Here is a 25363-nt window from a genome sequence, read left to right as displayed (position 1 = left end):
TGGGTGGTTCATTCTCTCTTAATCAAGTGCTGTGTCTCCACTAGATTGCTTTCTGTAATTTCCCATCATTGGTACCACCAGTGTAGCTCTATTTGTAGTGCAACCATGTGGACCAGTCATCAGTGCTTTATTTATTATGGTTAATAAATCTGTGAGATGTGGTGCTTAAAAGGCACCTGCTGCTCCTTTCACATGCCTAGAGACAGATCCCTGCACCTCCTGCTGTTGGAGCCCCAACAGCACCAGCCTGGGAACATTTCAAGCTATGCAGGGCAGAGAAGATAATACATTTGTGCAGAAGATTCCTTTGCCTCACGAAAAAACAATTTTTTATAGAATTACAGGAGCCAATTTTCATAGCCTCTCTTATTAGCATGACACATATATTAATATCTTCTCTCTGTGCATATATTTGCATACTTTCTATGTGTGTGTGTGCATTGCTTTCAGCTATTCCTGCTGCTAAGCCTTAAGGCAGTCCAAGTAAACTTGGTGATTGAAATTTCATTTTTTCTTTCACAAACATTATTTGTATTGCAGCATTATTTGGATTGCAAAGATTGCAAGGAAACATTTAATTAATCAAATTTAAAATTTGATTCTGAAAAAGTACTCTCATGTGTTCATTTTATTAATACTAACAAGTACTCCTATCACATCTGCCTTCCTCATTCTCAAAGATCTTACCAAAGGATAACCATGATGGAGCATTTCAAAGAGTGTATGTGTGGTGAGAACATGGATCTCTTTAAAAGGCATGTGCATTGCACAGGACGTGGGCACATCCCTGAAACAGTGCAACAGATGTTTCACAGATGAGAAACTACAGCACACAGACGAACGCCTAGTAAGTCTTGGGCTTAAAAAAGGGTTTGGTTTTGAATTGGCGGATGCCCACAGAGCTTAGTTTGGATAAAAAGGAAGGTATTGAAAGCCTCTGAGAAGTGCCCCTTGAGGCCATCACTTAAATATGATGGTTACTGTTTTGGTTTTGCCACCATGACTCAGAGTCCAGTTATCATTTTATAATTCTTTGGGCTTTGGTGGCACCTGTTTTCTATCCCATACCAAGACCTCATAATATTAAACCTTGTTCAAACACAGAGCAAAAAATACGTTCCTTCGCTTTTCACTAATGCATACCTGATGAAATCTGTTAGTAATGCAGGTAGTGGTTTCAGCACTTTGTGATGTTTTTTGGGTGGAGGATATTTTTAGTACACATCAGAGATGGTATGTTTTTCAAAGAATTTGAAGATTTCCGAGGAAGTATCTGCTGATGTTCCTGGAGGCCATCTGGAGAACATAAGAGCATAGGAGGAAACATGAAAGTGTTGGTCTAAAATCTGACAAATGGGTGAGGAAAGATGTTTCAGTCAGAAGTGAACGATAGAGGGTAGAAAGGAAAAACACCACTGAGGTCCTTAAAGCTTAACCAGTGTTGAAGCAGAGGAGGTGGAGCCTGTGGAGGTGTTTGAAGAGCTGGGTGCCACTGGCAGAATGAGAAACTGCTGGAATTCACAATGCTGCCTGAATTTGTCTGCAGTGTGATTTGACCAGCCCATTGATGAAGATGTTTGCTTTGTGAATAGGTAGTCTTCTTTTACATATTCTCCAAAAATAATCTTCAAATGGGACACTGAAGCTGTGGAAAGGAAAATGGAAACCAAACATCACATTTGCTCTGGAGCTGTAATGTGATGTCCACCATCACTCAGATAAAGGAGAGAAAAAAAGAAGCCTGTGATATCCATGCTAAGCTTGAATTGAAAGAGAAACCTTTCAAGGAAATGCTGGAAGGCAAAATTGAGACTGTAATAATGAAAGAAAATTTGAAGTATGTGCATTAAGTCAGACCAAGAGTAAGCTCACCTGTGAAGGAAAACTTTTAATTAAACAAATCTAATCAGAAATTACATTTTTCCATATTTATCTAGCAGAATGTGGCTCCACTTTCTTGGATGTCTTTGGTTAGAAGTATTGCATTTTAAGTTTCCTTTGGCTTATCCATCCTTAGTTGTACATTTGATGGTAACAGTGAAATGCCACACTAAATAATGAGTTCCATGGGGATGGTGTGACATTTAGCATGTTTACAAAGTATACTGTGTGTTCATACCTGGGTTTATTTTTAAAGCTGAGCCATCAGCCATTGAATAGAAGCTCAGGAAATACTGTGAAGGGAAGGTAAATACTGTTTCTTAAAACTGCACTGGAGGCACTGTGTGCCTTCCTTCCCACTGGCCCTGGAGTTGTTTGGTTTATCCTACAGCTCTCTCTCCTGGGGGCACACATTGTAAGTTAGTTTTAGAACAATAAATGTAGCCTCTGTCTAAGAATGCCTTCTATTTCTTGTCAGTTAGACATTTCAGCTTTCAAATATTTTTAGATTCAAAAATTTGGCGCAGACATAGGAATAAGAGATACATCAAAGCAGCTTGTCAACTGACAATAAGGAAATAATTGTCCTTTGTTGGAGAGGGCAGTGCAGCTATTGCCGTGTTATCAGCACACAGTGTTGCAATTTAGTTACAAAAAGAAGTAATAAAGAAAGGAGGAACCAGGAGGTGAAGGGGGAAAAAAAAATTTTAAAGGGTTGAAGCCTGCTTCCAGCTGACAGTTTTGTACCTTCCATGCACTTAAAAATAAAGCTATCCAGCTTGCAGTGATATTGCTTAAATAGCTTTACTGAGGCTCTTGCATTTTTAGCTAGATTCAGTCAAGACAGGATCCAGCTTGCAGATTAGGATTTGTGGATTGATATATCTGCATTAAGTTGTCTGCTTATGAACCGTATATTTATGCTTCCATTCTTATGCAAAGAGATATAGTTAATTCAGTTGCTGAAACCCAAAGAGCTTGTCAGTTTATTCCAAAGCAGAGATCTCCACTGACCACTTGCACAGCTCTCAAGGCTTCACTGGACTTATGGAGTTGCCTAAAGATGGGTTTCTGATACTGTTCAGGACTTCCTACGGTGCTGGAGACACCTGCAAAGAGTAAGCACATATAAGACAGCACTTCAAGGGGACAATGTCTTTCTGGCCAAGCTGGGTATCACAGTCCACAACATCTGCAAAGAAATTTGACACCTTTGTTTAGAATCCTGAGTTCTGGTCTAGGTCTCTGTTTTTCATAATGGGAGCTTAGCTTAAGCACCTTCTTGTAGACACCTAAATATTGGTGTCTTAGGAGCTTTAGCTTGTGTTAGGAATGTGTCTTTGCTCCAGTGCACCTGCTGATGCCTGTGTGCATTGTGATGACCATGAAGCACTGATTTCTAAGCCTCTCATATAAAATAACTGTGTTCCAGGCATACATGTTTTCCTGGAATTCTTCATGGCTTGCAAAGAGTCAATAGCTAGTGCTAATTGTGCTTACCTGGTGAAGCCCTGCTTCAGCTGCAAGACCTGGGCAGACCACGGTGTTATTAAGAATTGTGCTGCTTTGACAGTGACTGTCCCTGTGCAGAGGACACTGGCATGACACTGGCCTTTCTCTTAGGAAAGCCATTTGTTGCTTTGCCACCTCCTTAAATGTAGGAATCGATCCAAGTATGGATTCTCCAGCCATCACGCTGCCGATTCACAAACGCGTCTGGGCGAAGCTGCACTTGAACAAGCATTAGCACTTAACTCACGGACCCTTGTGCTGGCTGTGAAAGCTATCCATTTTTTGGGTTTAGTTATGTTCAGAAGTGAAAAAAAAAATATTCTTGTTACTGCACTATACTGCTAGAGCCTTTGTGGAGGTGAGCAATTTGGCTGTTAACACCACTTTGTTATTTGTGAAAACACTTCACTGATTTCATGGTAGTCATTATTCTGCATGGCTTTTACTCCCACCCATGGCTCAGGAATGGCAGTGGGTAGGTCCTTGCCTTTGTGTCCTTTGTCTCACACCATTGCTGGTGCCGTGGGAGCCAGGGGGTGCACAGGAAGCCAAGATGTGAGTCCAAGCATTCCAGCTAATTCCTGCTCCAGCACCTTCTCAGTTCCTTGCTGTCCTCCAAAGTGGGGCACTGCTTTCTGGTTTTTCACCCTAGAGGAGCATAACACAAAGAGGTGTCCCCACAGTTGGCTGATGCAGAGCTTCTTCTTGTATTTTAGCACACAATTAACTTCCTCATCTTAATTGGTGTTGTCAGTGAGCCAAGTTCACGTGTCCTACTCCACTCTTGGGTAGAGATTTATTCACTGTATTTATATTTATGGGTAAATGGGAAGTACTGCCATCAAATGATCCCGCAGATCCCATAAGACATTTTGATAGTCTCATTTAGTTTTCCATTGCCTTAAATGACTACTGATGCAGGATGATGAGTTGGGGCTCCCTCCTTCCTGACTATATGAAGAAACTTCATGTTGCCCATTGGGTCAGAACTCACTTACTTAAAAGAACAAACACATGTATACAAAGTAGAAGGAAATAAAACTTGCTAAAGTGTCTCAGTTTTAAGATTAGATGAGACGCTTAATGTATCTGTAGTAAAAACACAATCTCCATAGTGAACTGGAGGAGGGAAGAGCCCTCGGCAGTGCTGGGGAGTGCTGTGGGCAGCAGCACTGCCTGGCCACTTGCATGTCCTGCTGTCTTCTGCCGTGGCAGAGTCAATGTTTGATGTTATTTTATGTGCACTATTTATTTTACACTTGGAAAAAGATGTTTGTGTACTGCCTACAGCTGCAGACAAGGGACTGAGATACTTGAGGTGTCTCACAGTCACTAAGCCAGGAGAAAGAAGCCTCAGGCTTGAATGTATTTTGCCCAATGGCTTTCAGGTCTACCTGGAAGATCTCCCTCCTACAGCAGTTGTGTACCTCTGAAACTAATGCTTTTCCTCACAATTTAATTTCCCTAGATGTTTCTGAAACCTATTGCACGAGGTTTTGTTGTTTAGAAGATGCAGTTAATCCCCTTTTCCTGTATCATCATGATCTTGTACTGCAGTGGCAACATCTCAATTATCTTCATTTGCTTTTCTCTACATGCCATTGCCCTACACAAGTCGCTTGCCATGGGAAATGTGGCACTGCTTTTTCTTAGCAAAACCTCTGTCACACAGCATCAGTGTTAGGTGCAGAATTTTTGGGTATGTTTTTCTAGGATTTTTGTGAATATATGTGATTCCCAGAAATGATTTCATTCCTGATGATGTAGATAAGGTCTGAGATGAGTAATGGTGCTTAGCATCTCATACAGATTGAAACATAATTTTTGGAAAAAAATCAGTCAAAATTAGTTTTATTATTAACTGTGTATTGCTCATTTTCAGGGTTACCAAATAAAGAAGGAAAAAAATCTGAATGTAAAAGGGAGGAGAAAGTATTTATTTTGATATACAAAAGGGAGTAGAAAGTACTTCTTTTGATTATTTCAGTGATTTAGAGGTCAGGTTCACCTGACTGAAAGAATATTAAGGGAAATAAGAGCAAGTGAAATTATGCAGTACTATAGTATGGAGACAGAGGAGTTAAATGAAGACATTTTATTTGATTTAAGAGAGTGAATTATTAATCACAATCTGAGTAGAGGAAAATTTATGGATTCATTCTGTCTTCAAGGCGCCTATGAGATTTTACTCCAAGCATGTTTTTTAGCCAACCAGCCATTCCTCCACAAAATCAAAGCAGACTTGACATTGCTGATAATCCAAAGATTTAAGAGAAATGATGGATTTCGAGTGCAGTTTATTTTCACAAAGAAATAAGCATACAATACAATTTCATACAATGCCAACTTTTTTCAAAAGATGCTTTTTTAAAGAGTCCATCGAAACCCAACTGAGACTGATTGAAGTAATCACAGAATTTTCAGTTGGTCTGTAATCTACATAAAAATTCTTTTTTCCACAAATGTAAACTCTTATCCCTCTCCAATAAGCTGGCAGTGAACTGTTCAGAAATAGTAGTGGAGAATGTTTACATTTTGTTTTAATTGAATAATATAAGCATATTTCCAAGCATTGTTTTGTTGAATTCACTTGGAAGTTATTAGTCCCACATTTGAGCCCTAAGTGCAAGGGGCCAGTTTTACTTGAGTTCTTACAGTTACATGTAACCTGTAACTACTTCTTAAAGGCAAAAAATTGTAGGAAAGAATGAATTTAATTTTGTCAGGTCCTCCTGTTCTTTACCCCTGTGCATCACACACCCAAGTCTCTGTGCTTTGTTAGCTCAAAGCTGAATGCATCAGCTGGGCTTGTCTGCTGAGGTGGTTCTCTGGAAGAGAGCAGGGAATAACATCATGCCACTATTACAGATGCAGGTTTGCTTTCTTTTCCTGTTGTTTGTTTAAACTTTCCTGCTTAAGTCATTGCCTTCGCTCTTATCTGGAAGTTGTCAAAGAACATCAGTTTCTAGGAGTGTTGATATATCATGCTGCTGTTATATTACTACTGTAGTTTTAAGAAGCTTTCAAGAAAATACTATTTAAAAGAAGCAAATTCACTATGGGAAAGGGATTAATAAAAGGTTTGATCTTAAAATACTATTGTATCTGTAAAATACTGTTGTATGTTTAGGCTCAGCATACTCAAATGCTGCAGGTTTACAAGGCTATTTTTGTTGTTTTGCTGGAACAGGTTACTATTTTCAGCCTGGTTTGGTGCAGTCACAGTTTACTTTCTGACCATTGGTAGGTAAAAATGACTACAGATATTACTATAGTTCTCTTCCCATGGGAACTAGTTTCCACAGGTTAGTATTGTGTTGTCACCAGCTGACACCATCCAACCAGATGAGGTTTTAGATGATACACACTAAGTTTTCCTAGCAACCATTTTGCAGGAAGGTTTCAATATCCATTGCAATGGTGTGTGCCTTTATTAGGTCATTAAAATATTTCCTAAATACCACTTTATGAAAAGTCATCTGTTTGTGAAATAAAAAATGCCAAGCTTACTGTCTGTTTGCTCTTTCTATGTTGTCCATGACCCTGGAAAAAAGGTTTTTTAGAGAGAATCAGGAAAATAACCACATCAGAAAAGCTGACCAGAGGCAAGTGTGCAACCAATTGACATGACGCGCTTTAGGCACTGAATGTTTATTTCCTATTCCTAGTGTATGCTGAACTCCTCCTCCTCACTATAAATCTTCCAAAATTCAATCAGAATGAGCTGTTTGGTTTTTTTTTTTAATTAATGCAGGGGTGGACCAGGCCTTGCCACAAGAACGTCGGACTCCTGTCACTCCATCCTCTTCCTCCCGGTATCACCGTCGCAGGTCCTCAGGGTCACGGGATGAGCGCTACAGATCGGGTGAGTGGGACTGAAGACCCCGGAACTGGAATGAAAATTTGAAATGTTTTGTTCTGTTCCTTGCTTTTTTAAAAAAAGAAGTTTGTTGTGAACTTGTGTAGCTGTACATGGGGAACATTCATTGTGTGAATAGAGAGATACTGTCCAAGCATGCGGGGGTGGAGTTACAAAGCCAAGATTCATCTGGAATGGGATCTGGCAGTGAGTGTGAAGGGCTGCAAAAAAGCCTTCTACAGGCACATTAGTAAAAAAAGAGAAGAGTAGGGAAAACATGGTCCCACTGCTGAATGGGGCAGGAGACCGGGTGACAAAGGGCATGGAAAAGGCCAAGATAATTCATGTATCCTTTGCCTTGGTCTGTGCTGATGATATTTGAGTTCTGGAAACCAAGGCATCTGAGACCCATGGGAAAGTCTTGAGCAATGACAACCTACCCTCTGTGAGGGAGAATCAGGATAGGGAATATTTGAACAAACTGAACAAGTAGAAGCCTGTGGGACATGATGGGGATGCATCACTGACCAATGTGAGTCCACTTTCAACTCCTCAAAAAGTTTTGTCAGTCAGGGGAGATTTCTGCAGACTGAGAGAAAGCAAGTTCATTGCTGTCTTCAGGAACAGCAAGAAATAGGGTCTGGGAAACTACAGGCCAGCCAGACTTTTCTCAATCTCTTGAGCAGGTGGTAGAGCAAATAATGCTCAAAGCTCTTTTTAATCATATGAAGGACGAGGTGGTGATTGGGACTGGACAGCATGCATTTACAAAGTTCTCTTAATAGGTTGGTCAATTCATGCTTGATCGGCCTAATGACCTTCTACAATGAGATGACTTCCCTGGAGGTTGAAGGAAGAGCAGTGGAAGTTGAATGCCTTGACTTTAGTGAGGTTTTTGACAGTGTCTGCCAAAACATCCTCCTTGACAAACTGGTGGAATGTGGATTAGATAAGTGGACAGTGAGATGGTCTGAAAATTGGCTGAAAGTGAGTTCAGAGAGTTGTGATCAGTGACTCAAAGTCCAGCTGGACACCAGTCTCTGATGAGTACTGTAGGGAGTGATTACTGGCTCCAGTACTCCTTAACAGCATCATTAGTGACTTTGCAGGTGAGACAGTGCCCTCTCCACACTGGTAGATGATACCAAATTGGAAGGAGCATTTATTTACCACACAGGTGTAATGCCATTCAGAGGGATCTGGGCAGCTCTGAAACTTCTTTACTCTTACCTTTGAAGGCGTAAACTGCGTGTACTGCATGTACCACACCTTAACAGGGTGAAGGTTAGGTGTGCTCATCTGTTTGAACTGCTTCAGGGGCTGCTGCAGTATGAGCATCCTTCTCAGACAGCAGCCTGAGGCCACTGACTGGTTCATCTGGTGCTGCCTCTCTTGCAGCTGCAGAATTAGGGAGCCATAGACAGCAGCATCCACCAGCCTTTGTGGCAGAGAGACCCTGGTGAGCTGAGAGTCAGAAGCCAGGGTCTATGGATGGTTATAGAGGATCTCGAGGAAATTAATTTGACTGTGGAGGCTCTGGATTGTGTTTGAGAGATGCCTCTTGCTGGATGAAGACAGACTCATTCAAATATGAAAAAATTGATTTAAGCCCAAGAAAAAGCTTTTTTTTCTCCACTGGCACAGGTTGCCAAGAGAAACTGTGGTGTCTCCAATCTTGGAGCTATTGAAAACCCCCCAAGCAGTGTGCTGTAGATGACCCTGCCCAGAGCAGCGAGTTGCACTGGATGGTCTCCAGAGGTTCCTGCTGACCTACTCCAGTCTGTGGTTCTGTGGCACAGCTGAATTTCACTGTACTGATTCTAGTTTGGTAATACTATAAGAAAAATATTTAATTTGCAGTATAACAAGTTGGGAACATCATTATGCCCTAAATAGAAGCACTGATTAAAGGAAGATAAAATTAATTTCAGAGCTGAACAGAAGGGTAATAACTCATTTCCAAGTGAATGGGATCCAACTTTCTCTGTGATACTGCTCCAGATATAACACAAAGTGAAGGAAGTGATTGGTTTAAAACTGGTTTATAATGGCTTCTCACAACAAGAAAGACACTGAGGTGTTGGAGCATGCCCAGAGAAGGGCAGTGAAACTGGCAAAGGGTCTGGAGCACAAGTCTTATGAGGAGCAGCTGAGGGAGCTGGAGGTGTTACCCTGGAGAAAAGGAGGCTCTGGGGAGACCTTATCACTCTCTACAACTCCCTGAAAGGAAACTGGAGACAGGTGGTGTTCAGCCTCTCCTCACAAGTAACAAGAGATAGGGCAAGAGGAAATGGCCTCAAGTTGTGTCTGGGGAGGTTTAGATTGGATATTTGGAAAAATTTCTTCACCAAAAGAGTTGTCAGCCATTGGAACTGACTGCCCAGGGAAGAGGTGGAATGATCATTCCTCGAAGTGTTCAAAAGGCATGTGGATGTGGCACTTGGGGATGTGTTTGAGTAGTGAACATGGTGGTGCTGGGTTGATGGTTGGTCTGGATAGTGTTACCTTTTTCAACCTTAACAATTTTGTGACTCCATAAAGGAAAAGTGAACTCTGAAACTTCTTTACTTCTACCTTTGAAGGTGTAATTAGGCAGAATCAGCAGCATCCACCAACCTTTGTGGCAGAGAGACCCTGGTGAGCTGAGAGTCAGAAGCCAGGGTCTGTGGAGATTCTCAAGGAGAGTAAATTTGACTGTGGAGGCTCTGGACTGTGTTTGAGAGATGCCTCTTGTTGGATGCAGTCAGACTCATTTTGCTGACACAACTGGAAAATTGTGGAGAACTCCTTATTAAACCTTTTGTAACATATCTCTGGTTCATTCCACTAGTCAAAGAGCTTGCCAGTCCTATTTAAAGGAAAATTAAATGATGAATGTGGCAGAGAAAGTTCATGTGTGTCCAGACCATTCTGATAAATTTTTAAAACTCCCTCCTCCCCTCTGAAACCCTGGGTTCATACTGTAGATGTTGCCAATTTTTTGTTGAATAATGGTTGTGGTATCTGCATAATAATTCCTTGATATATAAGCTCCTAGAAGCTTCTCCAACATTACACTATAAATGGTCTGATTTCTACCCAGTTTTTAAATAGGTAAAAAAATACTATTCCTGAACTTGTCTAATTTGTGGGCGTTCAACACATGGTCCTGAAATCTCCAAGCTGTGACTCGCCAGAGCAGTTCTGATAAAAATACGTGCATTTGACTGTGAGTCGAAAGTTGTCTGCTTGAGATGTGTTTGCCATTTGTACATGAAGATGTTGAGTCACTTTGGGGATGGGCAAAAGGAGACATCCTGCATATCTTCATTGTGTGCCTCTTCTGAGACCCCAAGAGTGCTCAGTTGGTGTTGCTGCCTCTTGGTTTCAGTTGCTGCCTTAAAAGGAAGGTGTTTGTTCAGTGAAATGGTACATGAGGTTCTGTCTTAGGGATGGGGCAAGTTGTAATTTTATATATATATATATATATATATATATATATATATATATATGTAAAAATAATAAAGGCACAAACTTCATTGCTGAGAAGAAAAGTAAGGAATTCAGTGAATTCAGTGTAAAGAGCTGTTATTAGTGCAGGAGTCTCACTGTAGGAGAGTCAGGGCGATATATAAATTCAGATCTTGCTGCTCTCATGGAAAATGTCCTCAGTGTTAAAACTGAGAAGCCTGACAGTATTTTGGGGCTTCTGGCAAGGCTTTGAATTCCTAGCTTGGTTGCTGTATAGCATGATTCCTCAGCAAGGCACGAGCTCTCCAGCAAATTGGTTTGAACAACTCCTGCATCTTCACTCGCTCAAAAGAAAACCAAATGTAGCAAATATCAGTAAAAGTAAATGTAAGTATACATTTCAGTTTTTGAAAGTTATCAGATCATCTTCAAATTTACTTTCAGAGGAGCTTTGCTAAGATACAGTGCAATGTTTGACCCTGGGAAAAAAAAAGAACAAACAACCCTAAACTGTGTCCTCTCCTTCTATGTATTGCCTTTGTGAGATCAGAAGTCTGTTTCTTTCTTGGTCTCTTAATTACTCAATTATTACTGTAGGTTGCAAACCTGCAAGTCAGATTTCATTCTGGTTATCATGTTTTCAGATTCACATTTGTTTCAGGTAGAAGTCTTTGTTTGGCTTGTTGTTTTACTGTGCTTAATACTTCAGCATCTCTGCTCTGATCACATTGTGATTGTTAGATCCTAGCTGTTAACCAAATTGAGTGTTTGTTATCATATTTGGCACATCTACTTGGAAAAAGTCCAAAACAAAATGAATACACACTCTTTAACCAATAAGGAATTCACATATAGGAAAACATTTCCCTTCCTTAGTGTTTTTGCACAGTTTATTTCAATTAACATCTGCAAATAAATTTCCCATTCCAACTCTGATCAAAGTCCTTTTCTGTCTCTTCTTGGTAAGGTTTTCCTAATTGGAAGTCTAAGATTCTGAAAGTCATCCAGTTCTCCTTCCATGCCTTTGCTTTTTATGTGGATTTAGATGTCAGAAAAGATTTTTAATGAACTCTCTTTGGAGACTCAAAATCATTGCTGCCACCAGTATCACCTTCAACTTACTCTCTTGTATTATGCAAAATGTCAAACTGTGACATTTTTAATCCCAACCTGTTTATTATTATTATTATTTCATTAATGTTGTAACCACATTTTTCAGCACTATAATTTCAAAAACCTGCTTTCTATGATTTTATATTCTAAATAAAATTGACACTTGAGTGTGTGGACACTATTTCTTTCCCTAAATGTTCCTGGGATACTTTTTGTTTCAAGATAATTGGATTTTAGAATTCAGCCTGCAATGGAAATTTAGTCTAATTCTTTAAAACCAAAAAGGTTTAAAATTTCCTGGCTGCTTCTTTTTATACAGGAAGGGAGCCTGAAACCACAATGTTTCAAAATGTCAGCTTTGATCATTTTTCAGATGTCTAAAGAAATAGAAAATGCTATAAAGTGTAGTAACTGAATTAGTGCAGGGTGAAGAGAAATTATTTACTTTATACAAACGTGGCAAATAGTTTAGCTGATATCAATAAAAAAGCATTCCTTGATTTGTTTACTACTGATTTTTTAAAAAAATCTCTTAGTATTTCCACATTTGGAAACAGTATTTGGAAAGGTCTGCCAAGTGTAGATCATGGCAATGTTTTTCTCTTAGCAACTGCCATTCCTTATCTGGTGCTTGTGCTATAACATCATCTGGGGGCTCGAGATGACACTGAAGCCAAATGGTGCTGTAGGCTGGATCAGTAACTTTTGCCAAGAGGCTTTTCTGGCCCAGTGGATTTTCGGGCAGGAAAGCTCAGGCAGAGGAATGCTGGCTTGCCCGGCACTCTGCATGTGGAATAGATGTCAGCATTGGGCTTGGTCTGCTGATGGGACTGCAGAGTCAGGCTCAGACTGGAGCACGAGGGAATGATGGACATGTAGACATAGCTGCAGTTGGCCATACAGTTTTTGTTTCCTTGGTGCCATTTAGGAACTAGGTTTCTCGGGTACTTTTGGAAGCTGCAGATCCACGAATTTGGAACGGTGTGTTGAGATTAGGAGATGGGAATTATGTGGTGGATTAGGCAACGGGGTAGCCTGAGCAGCCCAGCTTTCACACTGCTGCCGTGCTGTCTGAGCTGACTCAGATGAAGACTGACGTTGTCAGAGGCTGTTGTCCCTCCCCACTGTCACTAGGGCCTGTGTGTTCGCTGGTCACGGTGCCTGCATTCTGCTCTTGCTAACGCTGGAAACCCTCATGGGAGGACCTGAAGTTTTTTAAAATGCCATCCTATCAGCTGTCCTGCTTTTGGAATAATGGTCTGCTTGGTGCTTAAAACCCCATCTGCAGTGTAGCCCTGTGGTGCCTGTCCTGCCCGAGCTTGGCCCTTTGCCGGTGGCTGCCGTGGTGGTGGCCGGAGCTGAGCTGGGCTCTGCTGCCCCGTAAAGGCTGCAGCGCAGTACAGCAGCAGCTGCTGGTGACAGAGCCCCTGGGCAACTGGGCAGCTCCTTGGCATCAGAAATTGTGTTCTTGGGCACCATAAATCTCCCCCAGTTCTTTGGTTCCCAGCCGATCATGGTCTGTGGGGTTCAGAGAGCAGCTCTCCCTCAGAGACCTTCAGCACCTTTCTGGAGAACAAGTGTGTTATCCTTCCTCAGATGGGTGATCAACACGCAAGGAGGTGAAACACCAGGTCCTTTCCAACTTCCATTTTCCCTAAAGGACACCCTGTGGCCTTTAGATGAGGCCAAAGCAAGAAGCTTTAGTTCTCCATCCCAATGCTGAAAACCAGAGCACCTCCTTGTGTGCCAGGACCTGGCTTTTACTGTTTCCACACTTGTCAGTAATAAAAACCCACCTAAAACCAGAAAGGATAACATAAAAAATGTGCACCAATAAAATTCAAAAGCTAAAAAAAGAACAACATTAATTGCTAGGGAGTGTGGTGTAATATATTCAAAAGTACATGGATGTGTTAGGCATGAAATAGTGTCTCTATTGATTTCTACTGCACCAGAATTCTCCTCTGATGAGATAAGGATGGGACAAATGGGATGGGCCAAGGTTATCAAGTCTCTTGTTTCTGAAGAACTTTGTAATAGGACTTGAAGGTGACCAGAGCACTGCCTGGAGCAGTGTAATCCTTAAGAGAAGTGAGACCAATGAGCTCTAAAAATGGAGTTTTTCAGATGTCAGGAATGATGTGGGAAGTAGCAGCATAAATGGAATTGTGCTACCTCTGTGTCTGGAGGTTGTCCTAGAAGTAAAACCAGCAAAAGAGAGCACATGCACTGCATGGACGCAGTGAACAGGTTTTAAAAGGCACAGCAGCAGGTGAGCACAGAGCTGGGAGCTGAGAAATGGAGTGTTTTGAGAAATGCCATTTGTGGAATTAACATCTCTCAGCTGGTAGCATGAAAGAAGGATATGGGCTGTAGGGTGGTCGTGGTACCTGCACTCCCAGCTGAGAGAGTACCTCCCTTCTGGTACTCTTCTGGTGATTTTTTTCCCCATAATTTAGGTGGTGGAGGTGAGAAAGAAAAAATTGGTCTGGTACACTGTCCTTGGAGAGCTGCCAGCCCCTGCCCTAGAGATCCCAGCACTGCAGGGAGCAGCCCATTTTCCACGTGTGCTCAGCACTCCTTTTAAAAGACATCTTAACATAGGAGATACTTGGAGGTACTGCCAAAACAAATGCATCCTAACTACACCTCTCACAGCTCAAACTCCTGAGCCACCTTTCCCACACTGCTCTTCAAAGGGGAAAAGACTGAACAATTTATACTGAGCACGAAATTGTTAAACTGCAGAACAAATCATCTCAGGCCAGGTTTGAGGTTCATTTGAAATATGATAATTAGGAATGAAAGGACATTCCCTGTAGACCCAAGTCCTAGAGATGCTGGCACCAGACCTTTCTTAGCTGAGCTGCTCTGCTCTAGGAGCTTCAGTACCTGCCTCACCATGTATTTGTTCTCATTTACCCCGAGGGAGGTGTGTGCATGAACCCTAAAAAAGGTTGGTCACATTTTGTGTCTTTACAGCTTACCTCATGGTGATTTGAAAATACATAGGTAACTTATATTTTGTGGTTTTGAAAGGATGTTCAAGATCTTGTTCTGCAATCCTGCCAGAACTGACAAAGAATAATTACACTATGACATTATGAGAGTTGTGCATGCTAAAAGATGGAATGGGAAGATTTGAGGAATAATTTTTACTGAACCCTCATCATTTAGCATTTCTCCGAAGAATAAGGAGAAAGGAAAAAGTGTTTAATGTGCTTTCTATTAGAATGGGACTGCATATAAATGTTCATGTGACTGATCATAAAACAAATAATATTTAACCCTAAATTTGAGTGAAGGTTACTTGTAGAAGTTAATTTGAAATCATTAACCTAGGAGTAAACAGACTTATTCAGAAATTAATTATCTCCTATCTGATTTAGTTTGCTTACAAATTTCAAGTTACACCTCAATCAGGACAAAAAGAAGTTGAAGAAAAATGCTGGTAAATATGTAATTTATATGACCACATCCTTACTTTTGACCCAGCAGAAAAAGTTTGTGAGGATAAGTATAGAACTCTTGAGAAAAATTGTTTGAGGATCTCTGGAGAGAAACAAATATAAAGTTTGTTTAGTTTAGATTGCATAGTAAGGGGGCCTGAGATGAGATCACTATGTGAGGCTGACTTCCAGAGTGCATTACAAATGGGATAATAAATAAATTGAGGGATGGAAATTATTAGTGGGAGGCCAGCATGTTGGGGTTTTATTCCACTTATGAGTAGAGTTAATACAATTTTAAAACTCAGTGTTTTGAGAAAAACATTTTATAATTACCTTTATTATAATACCTGAAGAATCCTAATTAAAGAAAAAATGATGCCTTTCAGCAAAACCAGCTGTGGAGGCAGAGAACTCAATCTGTTGTTTTGGTGTCCTCTGTTTCCAGCATGTGAGCTCTGTGCTTCACATCCTGCCTGTGCTTTCCCAGCCACGTGTTCAGCTCCTCTCTTCCTTCTACCCAGAATTAGGGATTTCTGCTCTGCCAGCCAAAGTGGGAGATGACAGCCATGCTTCTCTTCCTTAGAGTTTAGCTTTCTGAGCACATGAGAACATACCCATCATCTGGTTTGTGCATGTGTGGAGCAGGTGGGGATGGAAGATGCGCAGGAGGTGCTCAGCATTGGCTGAAGGATGGCACAGCCCTTCAGGGAGTACAAGGAGCAGCTTCCTGCACCAATGGGGTTTTTTGGCTGCAGCATCCCTGGAAAGCCAAGCTTTTTACAGTGGCACATTCATGGTAATGCGTATCTTTTCTAAAATGGTACAGATCAACAGAACTCAGGCCCAAATTTATGAAAAGACAGCAGAAGTTTCCCTTGCATCTCCATGTATGCCCAGTTCCTGATAAAGCCAGAGGCCTAATATATATATCTTAAATATCCCAAAGGCTGAAACTTGCACACATAAGTTGTTTTTTGAAAGGCAAGCAACAGTTCATTTCTGTTGTAACCTCCACAGCCCTCCTATAAATGAGAGTTATCTTAGAGCAGCTGTTCTTGCATTCAATCATGTGTTGACTGTTGTGAATGCCATATTTCAGAATTAATAGCACACCTGCTTCCAGATGGAGAGAAATTAGGTGTCACACAGTTTGGGCCATGTGCTTTCCTATCTTAATACCCAGAGAGATTGTGAAAGTATTCTGAGACTGCTTCATTATAGCATCACCCTCAGCAAAGATCTGTTATTGTATGGACTCACTTTCACATTCCCAGGGGTGAGATGATTTCCAAGGGACTGACCTGTGTTGGATGAACACAGCAGAATTTTTATGAAATCACTTGTCCTGTATCTGCCTGAAAATAACTCAGTGATGTCAGCCAGGACAACGAAAAGACAAAACCCAACTGTAATCTGTTCTGATGATACCACATTTACCATGTTTCACCCTATTTAGCATGTCCTGATTTCATTTCCAATAAATGTAGCTACCAAGTTATCTCTGTTCAGAGTATTTACAGGCTGCTTATTAGGAAATGAATCCTCAGTGTTTCCTTTGTCTCCATGGTAGCTCTGACAAAGGTCTGATTAAACTCAGAAGCAACTTTCATGCTTTCAACTACTGGTTTCCTGTAAGACAGCAATTACCAACCTTCTCTCTGTATAATTACTTAGCACACATTTGCTATACGTACCATTATCTTATCCAGAATTTTCAGCCAAAATTCACCTTTGATAATGCTGTTTTCCTGTAGTATCAGCAGTTTCCATGTAGTAACTAGAAATTGTTTTGATTATTCTGTTGCACTCTGTATTGATGCAGCAGAACATGGTCTTGCTTCCATTGGCTCCTCTGTCTGTTCTTCCAGCTGTTTTCCTTGATGCCATTCCAGATGCTGGCTTCCCTATGACAGAGATTTATTTGTGGTTTTACTTATTTGTTAAATGTCTGACTTCAGGGCTGATCCTCTACTGCAATATAAATGAGACATAACTAAGTATTATATGAACCTAAATAACCTCTAATTAAAAATCCTTTGGTATTCTCAACTCATTAGAGCAGAGCATCAGCCTTCTTGATCTTGATAATCTGCCATTCTCTGAGTGAGTTAGCTGTGTTTGAGGGCTGTCCTGTAATAAGCAAAGAGTCTAAACCTTCTCAGGGCTCAGGCCTGTCTTACTCCCAGTTGTGTCATCCATCATGTTGCCAGGAATTGGCTACTAATGCAGAGGAATAAAGATTGTTTCCAATGGCTAGCTCAAAACAAGAAAAAAAAAGAAACAAAAAACAAAACAGAAAGAGTTCAGGGGAGAGGAATGAGAATTGGAATTACATGAGCCAAAAGGAAGAAACAGAAGAGATGGATGAATTCAGATCACAAGTAGGTTTGTCTCCAGGCAGTTTTATTCTTTCAGGAGCACATCCCCTGAAAGGAGGGATGGAAGTAGTACCATTACCTCACAACCGGCAAACCAGGCTACAGAAGACAGTAGGGACTCTGGTAGGTAATTCTGCATCTGTACAGAAAAAATTAGGCAACAGCTTGTTTTTTCATATTTGTGTTTCTTAAACTGCTGGTGATTGCATATGAAGGCTTTAGAATTCCTGGAAAACTGAAAACATGAGCAAAACTAGAAGAAGGAATATATTTTATCAGAAACAGAGGCAGAAACAGATTCTAAAATCTTGATTCTAGCAATGCACGACTCCTGTCTACAGCCAGTCTAATTCCTTTTGTCAAAAAGAGACAGGGCTGTGTGGTAAATGAGATGCAGGAGAACTGCTTGATACACAATGGCAAGACCTGCTTTAAGTACAAAAGAAGATAATGTTCTTTTGTGTGCTGAGGCATTTTATGCAAGGGCTGTGAGGAACAGTTTTATAATGTGGAATTTTTTAATGTAGCTGTTGCTGGCCGTGGGAGGAGCACCCTGTTCAGTGATCTGTGCAGAGCTCATACCCAGATCCCTGATCTCTGAGGAGGTACTGCTTTGCTTACAGTATTTTGAGTGTTTGACATGCCTATGGAGCAAATGCAGCTAATATTGAATAAAGGAAGCTGCTGAGGCAAGTTAAACTTATGTAGGGGAAAAAAAACCCTAATAAGCCCTCCACCTTGAGGAAGAATAGAACTGTAATTTGTTGAATAGGTTTTTGTTCATTTAAAATAGAAGATCTAAAGGAAAAGGAGCAAGTTCATTTGCTAAAAGCTGCAAAGGTCTTTAGGAGGACCAGGAATTTGCAGCATATTTCAAATGTTTCAGTTGCAATTCAGAGCTTTAAAGGACACTCTCTCTGGCCCAAGTAAGGAACGGGGCATCCCTGTTCATGAGGTGGAAGGGGTAGGGTGAGTCAGGATTGTGCTCCATGCCAAATGAGAATGCATTCTTTGGAAGACTGCTCTTCTAGCAGCTGTAGAGAAACATGAAATGCTGCAGCAGGGCTCCACATGTGGAGCAGGAAAAGGCTGGCCTTGTTCATCACACAACAATTGTTTTTTGCTTCAGGAAAAGAAGACTAATTTGCTTGTGGAGACAGCTGAGCCTAAAAGGATCATACATACTGTCTTCCCCAAAGGAAATGAGTAGGAGAGGGCAGCTTGTCACAGAGGGAAGTCTCCACTTGTTCTAAGTATGCATAGATTTGTGCAAGGAGGAGAGAAAGTATGTTCCCCAAAAAAGGCTTCACGAAGAGTTCCAAAGAGAGTTATATTATCCCAGAGCCAGTTAAAACCATCCAGCTCAACTTCTAACTAAATAAAAATTTGTAGTGTTCCCCCCAAAAAAGGTCAGTGTATGGAATAAATGGCTAAAGAACACTGTGAACAAGTAGTCAAAAGTGTCAGCAGTCTGAAATTAATAGTGTTTATTTCTGTATTTCTGGGCATTACTATTTGACCTTTGACCACTGTCCACCTATCAGCAGTGAATACTGCTCTGTCTCTATCTTCTGTCACTCAGTCACCCCATTTGAGAAGGGTGTCCCTAGCAAGCTGTGTCTGTGCAGTTATGCCTGTTTTAGTGGGGTTGGCTTTTTTTTTTGTAAGCCTTTCCAGTTAAGCCAGGGGCACACCGTTGTGCCAAGTTATGAGATGAACCAGATGAAAAGAGTGACTGCACGGAGCAGAGCACCTCCCAGGAAAGCTGGGCAATTCATCCTGCTGATGGCATGAGGAATTTGCAACAGTGGAGAGTTTCTGGTTATGGAGCTCTAATGCCGCTGGCTGGGCTACGGGGTGTACCCAGGAGCTGCATCAAAGCCGGATAGCACAACTATGAGGGGGGCTGGTCAGCCCAAGCTCAAGCAGTGCCTCCAGCCTGCACCTTAGCAAGCCTTTAGTGACGTTCAGCTTTAGTGATTCTCAGCTCATGAGTGATTTCAGCTCTTGGGCTTGCTAGGCTCGGCTGGGGCATGCAGCAGGCATTCGGAAGACCAGGAAAGAGAGAAGAGCACTGTGTGAGGTTCCAAGACGATGTCTTTATTGGTCGTCTTCGTAGCTCTTCCACGAAGGGTCTCGAAGGGTCTCAGGGACAGCGGCTCTGGTGAGCCGTGCAGAAACAGGGGTTTATATAGGGCAAGAGGGGATTGAGAGTTGCCCAATGGTAAGGGTTAAAGGAAAATGACTTATAGCCTTACAGAGAGATAAGCAAGGGTCCGAGAATGGGAGAGAGGGGCTCCTATTGTCCGGTCATCCTGACTCAGCATCCTGCCTGTCTTAAGCCTCTGAACGCCAAGGCAGCTTTGCAGGGCCTGTGCCTGCTCCAGAGCTCATTGGCCAAAGCCATAGGTCATCACTCTGGAAGTCTGAACTTGCAGACCCTCATTCTCTGTGCCAGTTTTAATTTCTCTGCCCTTGTCATCTCTTGTATAATAACAGATCGTTAGCTCTTTGAAAGGAAACTTTCTTTCTACCACCTGCTTGTTTTTACAGTTCCACTTCCTTTCTATTTCACTTACTGAGTTTATTCCCAAAAGTATGCTTGCCCTTTCTGTCCTGTCACAGAAGGTAAAGGAAGAGAATAAACAAGTAAAATCATTCGAATGCAACAGGGAAAAGACTGGGGACAGAGCTGTTGTGTCTGCAGTTTGCAGCCCATAAGAAATATGTCAAGTTGAATGCTGAACACCAGGTTGATTTCTGTTAAGCAACGAGCACAAGTTAAAAGTGAGCTTTCCCAAGCTTGGTGCTTTGCTCTTTCCCATTTATTGATTCTTTGAATACAAACACACAAAGTGGATTCAATGTGTGGTTGGCCAAGCTAAAACAGTGAAGGACCACTGTGCCTTACTTCCCACTACTGTAGACAGAGGTACTGATATTTTACTCTATGCTCTAGATTCTCTGTTAAGACATTGCAAAAAGCCAAGTGGGAAGAGTAAAATGATTTTTTTTACCTACAGGAGAGCTTTGAAGGGTCAGGATCTGGAGTCATTTTATCAGCCATAACAGTGTAGTTAGAATGTCACATGAAAGAACATTTCACCTAAAAGCATGATTTTTCCACTTAGAAAAAGCCTTCCACTCTGAAGGCTTGAGTGCAATTACATCAAGGTATTTCTGTTTGAAACTCTGTCAGAAGTTTATAGTAGGTGAGAAATTACAGCAAGCAACACTATAAAGAAAGACAGAAGAAGTGTTCTTTTAACGATTTTTTTTTTAATGCAGACATTTCTGTGTGTTGTTTCTGGACCAAGTTTTCATACTTGAACAATTTTTTCAGAAAAAATTAATGAAAAAACTGTATTTCATAGCAATACTCAATCACAGTATGATGAATTCAGTTAGTCTGAGCATGCCAGGGTCGATTGAGAAGGAATTCAGACACTTTTATCAGACCTGCAAGACAGGGGCATCACCCTACCAGAGATTGTTTGAAATTCTAATGTGATGTTCCTGCTGATGCTGTGTGTGGTGTATGGAGAATACAAACTGCTTTGTGATGATGGGATTTGGGGGCATAGCAGTTTCCTGTCCCAAAGGAACTTGGATATGTCTTCTTACTGTGTCCTAATGTGCATCTCAAATGTGGTTTCCTTTCTTTAGAGAACAAGGAGCATCCAGCTCCTGTTGTGTAAATTCCTGTTGCAGGTCTCCTTGTATTTTTTCAGTAGCTCTTAGGGACAGCTTTGAGGAAGCAGTGAATACAATACAATACAATAGGATGGACACCACAGCCCATCTTTGACTGAGGTAAAGGGGAAGAGCTACCACACTCCTGTTCAAATTCATGAGAAGCAGATTACCAGGGATACTGGTGATGATTGTATGTTTCAACTTGGATTGAAATCCATGCTTCATGAAAGCACAAAGTAAGAGATTATTAGTTGCATTTTGGTTAACATTCCTTATGCTACATAAGCAAAGTTGGTCTGTAGACCAGAAAAACAAAGCTAAAACCTAGAGAAAAGCAAAGTATGTGTATGCAAAGTGCATATCTGAAGCTGATATTTGTTGGGAGCAAACCTCCTTACTGTTTCTGTCTTCTTGTGGCTACGGGACAGATATTGTAACCCATGCTTTGCTCTCAAATGTAATTCTGAAGTATCAGTCTGGCTTTCCCTCACCTCTCTGATTTCTCAATATTTGGGTCTTGGTCTCGAGGCACGAAGGGCTTGAAGGCTGTTCATAGCTTAACCAAGTCCCCCTCTGTACAAGACTGTCCAGACAGGTTAAGAGCATCTTCAGAACCCACCAATAGGCTTTCATTCAAAAGGAAGAACATACATTCTGTCAGCTGTTATTCATTCTTTACCCAGTCCTTAGCCATTCTTTGTATGCCTAGAGAAACTTTGTTTAGCCAAGAGCTTTATTCCTGAGAGAGAATATTGTGAAAAGATTTTTCACCCAAGCTTGACTGTTTATGCTGCATTTTATTCCTGTCACCCTAAAACCCTGTAAACTCTTGTTGATGCTCCCTGAACCATCTCTGGATTATCTGTCCTCAGCATTTTCTAGACATGTGTCCCAGGGTTTTTTGGTAGCCTCCATAATCTGAGTAATGCCTTCTAAATATTTGAGCTTGCAGGCTGGGCTGGGAGCAGGTGTGTATGTTCCTTCTTCCCAGTCAGCTTCCCTCTTGTTTATTCAGAGTTTCTTGTCTTTGACATTGTTTTGCTTTCCTGTGAGGTTTTGGGTTTGGTTTTTTTTTAGCTATCTATAGTGTGGTTTATTCCATGGTAGCCCATTACAAATAAACACATCAAGAATGTGCCTTATTAGGAAAACAATTCAATTCCTGGACTCCTGTGGACTCATTTGAAAATTAAAACCCTGCAGAGTGTTTTTAATTAAGCTGATGAGTCTACCTTCTTATATCAAAACAGCATCAAAAAGGAAATCAAAGAATTCACAAGTTCTGATTCAGCATCCAGCTGTCACTAAGCATTTTAATGATTTTCTGTCAGCTGTCCTCCTTTAAAAATTTTTGGCAGAATTTCTTCTCCCTCCTGACACAGTTAAAACACAAATCTATGTACAATAATATACAATATACAAATAGTCCCTCCTGTGTTGATCAGCAAAAGTTATTTTCTTTAAAAAAGTTTTTTTCCAAAAATTGCTATAAAGTGTTGGTTTGTTTAGCTTTTTTAAAGGGAAAGCTTTTTTTTTACTACTTGATATCTAATTGCTATCCTTTGAAGGAAAACCAAGAATTTTCCCTCTTTAACAGATAATAAACTATTAGGGAACGTGTTCAGTCCTGTGTACCTTATTGACATTGGTGTGAAGTGAGCAGGTAGGAATTTATCTTGGGGTCATGCTGTCAGGTAAGACTTACATAGTTTATTTTCATAGTGTGATACTTTTCACATAAATTTTCAAATACTTTTCACATAAACTTTTCATCAGTTTTTAATTATAAGAAAGACCTTAAACTTTCTGTTTAAAAACAATAACTTGACAGGAGAGAAATTGCTCTCTGTGTTGATGATAGCATTGGTTCCTCCTTCATTTTGGTCTATCAGCTGCACAGCTCTTTTATCTTTTGAGAACAGTTTTCCAGCTTTGCTGTTTGCTTTTCTTTGCTGATATTCTCATCCTCTTCATGGTTGAAAACAAAAGAAAAGAAAGCAACTCACAGAAGCAGCTCGTAATTGTGCTTTTTTTTACTCTTCCCTGTTGTACTTCTACTGAGAGGTGCTTAAACCCTGGCAGAAAATAGGAAACACCATTATTAGAAATGAAACACTGCAGCTTATCAGCAGCTTATCATCTAATGCTTCTAGTCATCCTTCCAGGTTGTTACTCACAGATGACATAAATGTGATTCAAACAACGCTTCTTTAAATAAGGAAATATATATATATATATATATATATATATATATATATATATATATATATATATGCACACACATATATAGATCTTCTTCTCTTTCCTGTTGCTTTTCTTGGGGCACATTGCCTGTTCAGAGCTGCCACCACATCCATGCAGCAGTAGGATAATGACAGCATGCTGCCAACCCAGCCTGTGAAGGGTGGTCTTCCAGGAGATGCAGCAACAGAAGGGGGATCACTCTGGATTAGACCTGATTCACTGTGCTCCTGATCCACAAATGGGAACAACTAAACCATGCACACAAATTGCTGTATTTTCTACAGCTAACCAGTGTCACCTGGTTAAAAGGCAAGATGTCAGATGGTCAATATATGTGGCAACTTCTTCCCACACAAGGAACTCCTGTTGGCTGCCATGTCTTTTGCATATACTCACCTCATGTGAATATATGTCCCAATTCCATTAAAATATGCAGACAAACAGTGCAAGGTAGTGAACTAAAAGCAGACTTATTTCAATATGTAGTTATGGTAGTAATTAAAGAATGGTGCTGAAAACAAAGTCATTATCAAAAAGTCACTCATATATTTTAGACATGATAAATGGCCTTTTCAAACTCTGCAAGGCAGGCAGCTATAAATAGATGGGAAAGGCAGAGAAGATGTTCACCTCCCCAAGGAGAAGGGATCTGTTGGGTACTGTGGAGTGGGCTGGTATGAACTGTGTGCAGCACCTGCCTGCAAATCACCAGATCTGTGCTTAGAGTGGTTTTTTTCCTCATTCCACCTCAGGCCAGTTCTACATAGTACTTATTTTTCTGTGAATAATACCAAGTGACAGTGGCAGGAGAAGGATTTGGGAATGAGGGACCTGTTGTCATTTCTGTTGTGGCATTTTACATACCTTTTACCCTTCAAGAAAATGTTCTTATTCACTTACTCTGTGTGACTTTTCTGTAAATTGGAAACCTTATCAATTTAAAAAATGGGCAATGTTAATACACCACAGTTCCACTGAAAACAGCAATGGTCACTGAAGTAGGAGCTCCTGGTTAAACAGAGGTTTGCCCTGGGGAAGTGATGTTCCTGCTCTTCAAATACTGCAGCACTGTTCTGGGAATATCATACAGCTCAAAGGGCTTGTTTGTTAGTACAGCACTTTTCACTGTGGCTGCTTTTTGTACAGAGGAGAATTCCAGCAGTTCCTCTGAGATCCTGTGTGTTCCTGGCCTCCCATTATGGGATGTGCTTTGTCAGCCCAGCTGGCACACGCACGAGTCTGTGCCAGGTCTGCTGGATGCACAGAGAACAGCTCCTTTCTGTCTAACTCTGGCTTCACACCTCTTTCCTTGCAGATGTCCACACAGAAGCAGTGCAGGCAGCCCTTGCTAAACATAAAGAAAGGAAAATGGCAGTCCCCATGCCCTCAAAACGACGTTCATTGGTGGTGCAAACATCGATGGATGCCTACACACCTCCAGGTGAGTATCTCTCTATTTTTATGTGAATTTTAAAAATGGTTCTTTGTGCTGCCATGAACTGCTAATCTGCCAGCATAGACAGTAATGGAAATGTCATTTGATGCACACCGAGTTTAACTGAGGTATGTTTGAAGAGAAGGTGAACTGAGTAGTGGAAAAGTCAACAGGGACAGTTCACATGACTGCTTTGCCCTTGGTGATACCTTAGCTTGCACTGGTCCTTTTGGGCTTACAAGGACCTAACTATGGCCAGCTTGTCATATTTTACAGTAGTCTAAGTTCCTTTCACTTTCCTGATTTATTCCCTAACAATGTAATGTAACAGTATCTTAGCCAT

General features: G+C 41.0%; 1 protein-coding gene across 5 annotated transcripts in view; it reads left to right on the top strand.

Moving 5' to 3' along the window:
• DIP2C (disco interacting protein 2 homolog C) overlaps positions 1–25363 on the top strand; it is a 309807-nt gene that overhangs the window by 170185 nt on the left and 114259 nt on the right. For all 5 annotated transcript variants that reach the window (XM_038160679.1, XM_038160697.1, XM_038160689.1 and 2 more), the window contains 2 exons: positions 7148–7258; positions 24901–25026. In XM_038160679.1, the coding sequence (XP_038016607.1) occupies positions 7148–7258; positions 24901–25026 (237 nt within the window). The remainder of the gene's footprint in view (positions 1–7147; positions 7259–24900; positions 25027–25363) is intronic.

Source organism: Motacilla alba, chromosome 2 (assembly GCF_015832195.1).
Source record: "Motacilla alba alba isolate MOTALB_02 chromosome 2, Motacilla_alba_V1.0_pri, whole genome shotgun sequence".
NCBI lineage: Eukaryota > Metazoa > Chordata > Aves > Passeriformes > Motacillidae > Motacilla > Motacilla alba.
Note: the sequence above shows the minus strand (reverse complement) of the source record. Positions and strands in the feature narration are given on the sequence as shown.